A 480-nucleotide genomic window follows, 5' to 3' on the forward strand; every position below is an offset into this window, starting at 1 on the left:
TGTCGCGTTACCGTGTCGGAGACAACTCGAATAAGAATCGGATAGGTATGTCCGTCAATCGTGATTTTAGCTTCGAATTCTCCTAACGCCGCAATGCCTTCGGATCCTACTCCCGAAAATTTAACTTCAGTCGATCGGAATCGCGGTGATCCCATACATACATATTCGTCCGCGCGCATTAATGAAATATCGCTCCCCGTGTCAATAAGCGCCGTCGTACTTTTACCGTCAATCATTACGTCTTTCGTATACTTCTTGCGCGAAGAGTGCGTCGCCACGCAAACATTTTTCGTTGCACTACCCGCGTCCTTTGCGTCACTATTTTTTTTCGAGCACTTTGAAGCAATGTGTCCATGCTCTCCACATTCGAAGCACTTGGTGCCCAGTTCCTTCGTCGGACATGTTACACCCATGTGATCACGTGACCCGCAATTGTAGCAGCGCCTCGTATCCGTCGTCTTCTTCATTGCGTTGCTGCTC

The 480-nt window shown here is 48.8% G+C and overlaps 2 protein-coding genes across 2 annotated transcripts in view; both read right to left on the minus strand.

Annotated features, from left to right (window-relative positions):
• The window catches only part of LOC105447790 (protein sprint-like), a 27,550-nt gene extending 27,137 nt beyond the window's left edge, over positions 1-413 (minus strand). Inside the window, exon 1 of the mRNA XM_011685996.1 lies at positions 12-413. Within this exon, the coding sequence (XP_011684298.1) occupies positions 12-413 (402 nt within the window). The remainder of the gene's footprint in view (positions 1-11) is intronic.
• Positions 414-417: 4 nt separating this feature from the next.
• LOC105447791 overlaps positions 418-480 on the minus strand; it is a 7,391-nt gene continuing 7,328 nt past the window's right edge. The window contains exon 3 of the mRNA XM_011685997.1: positions 418-474. Within this exon, the coding sequence (XP_011684299.1) occupies positions 418-474 (57 nt within the window). The remainder of the gene's footprint in view (positions 475-480) is intronic.

This window comes from Wasmannia auropunctata, unplaced genomic scaffold (genome assembly GCF_000956235.1).
Source record: "Wasmannia auropunctata unplaced genomic scaffold, wasmannia.A_1.0 LD336092.1, whole genome shotgun sequence".
NCBI lineage: Eukaryota > Metazoa > Arthropoda > Insecta > Hymenoptera > Formicidae > Wasmannia > Wasmannia auropunctata.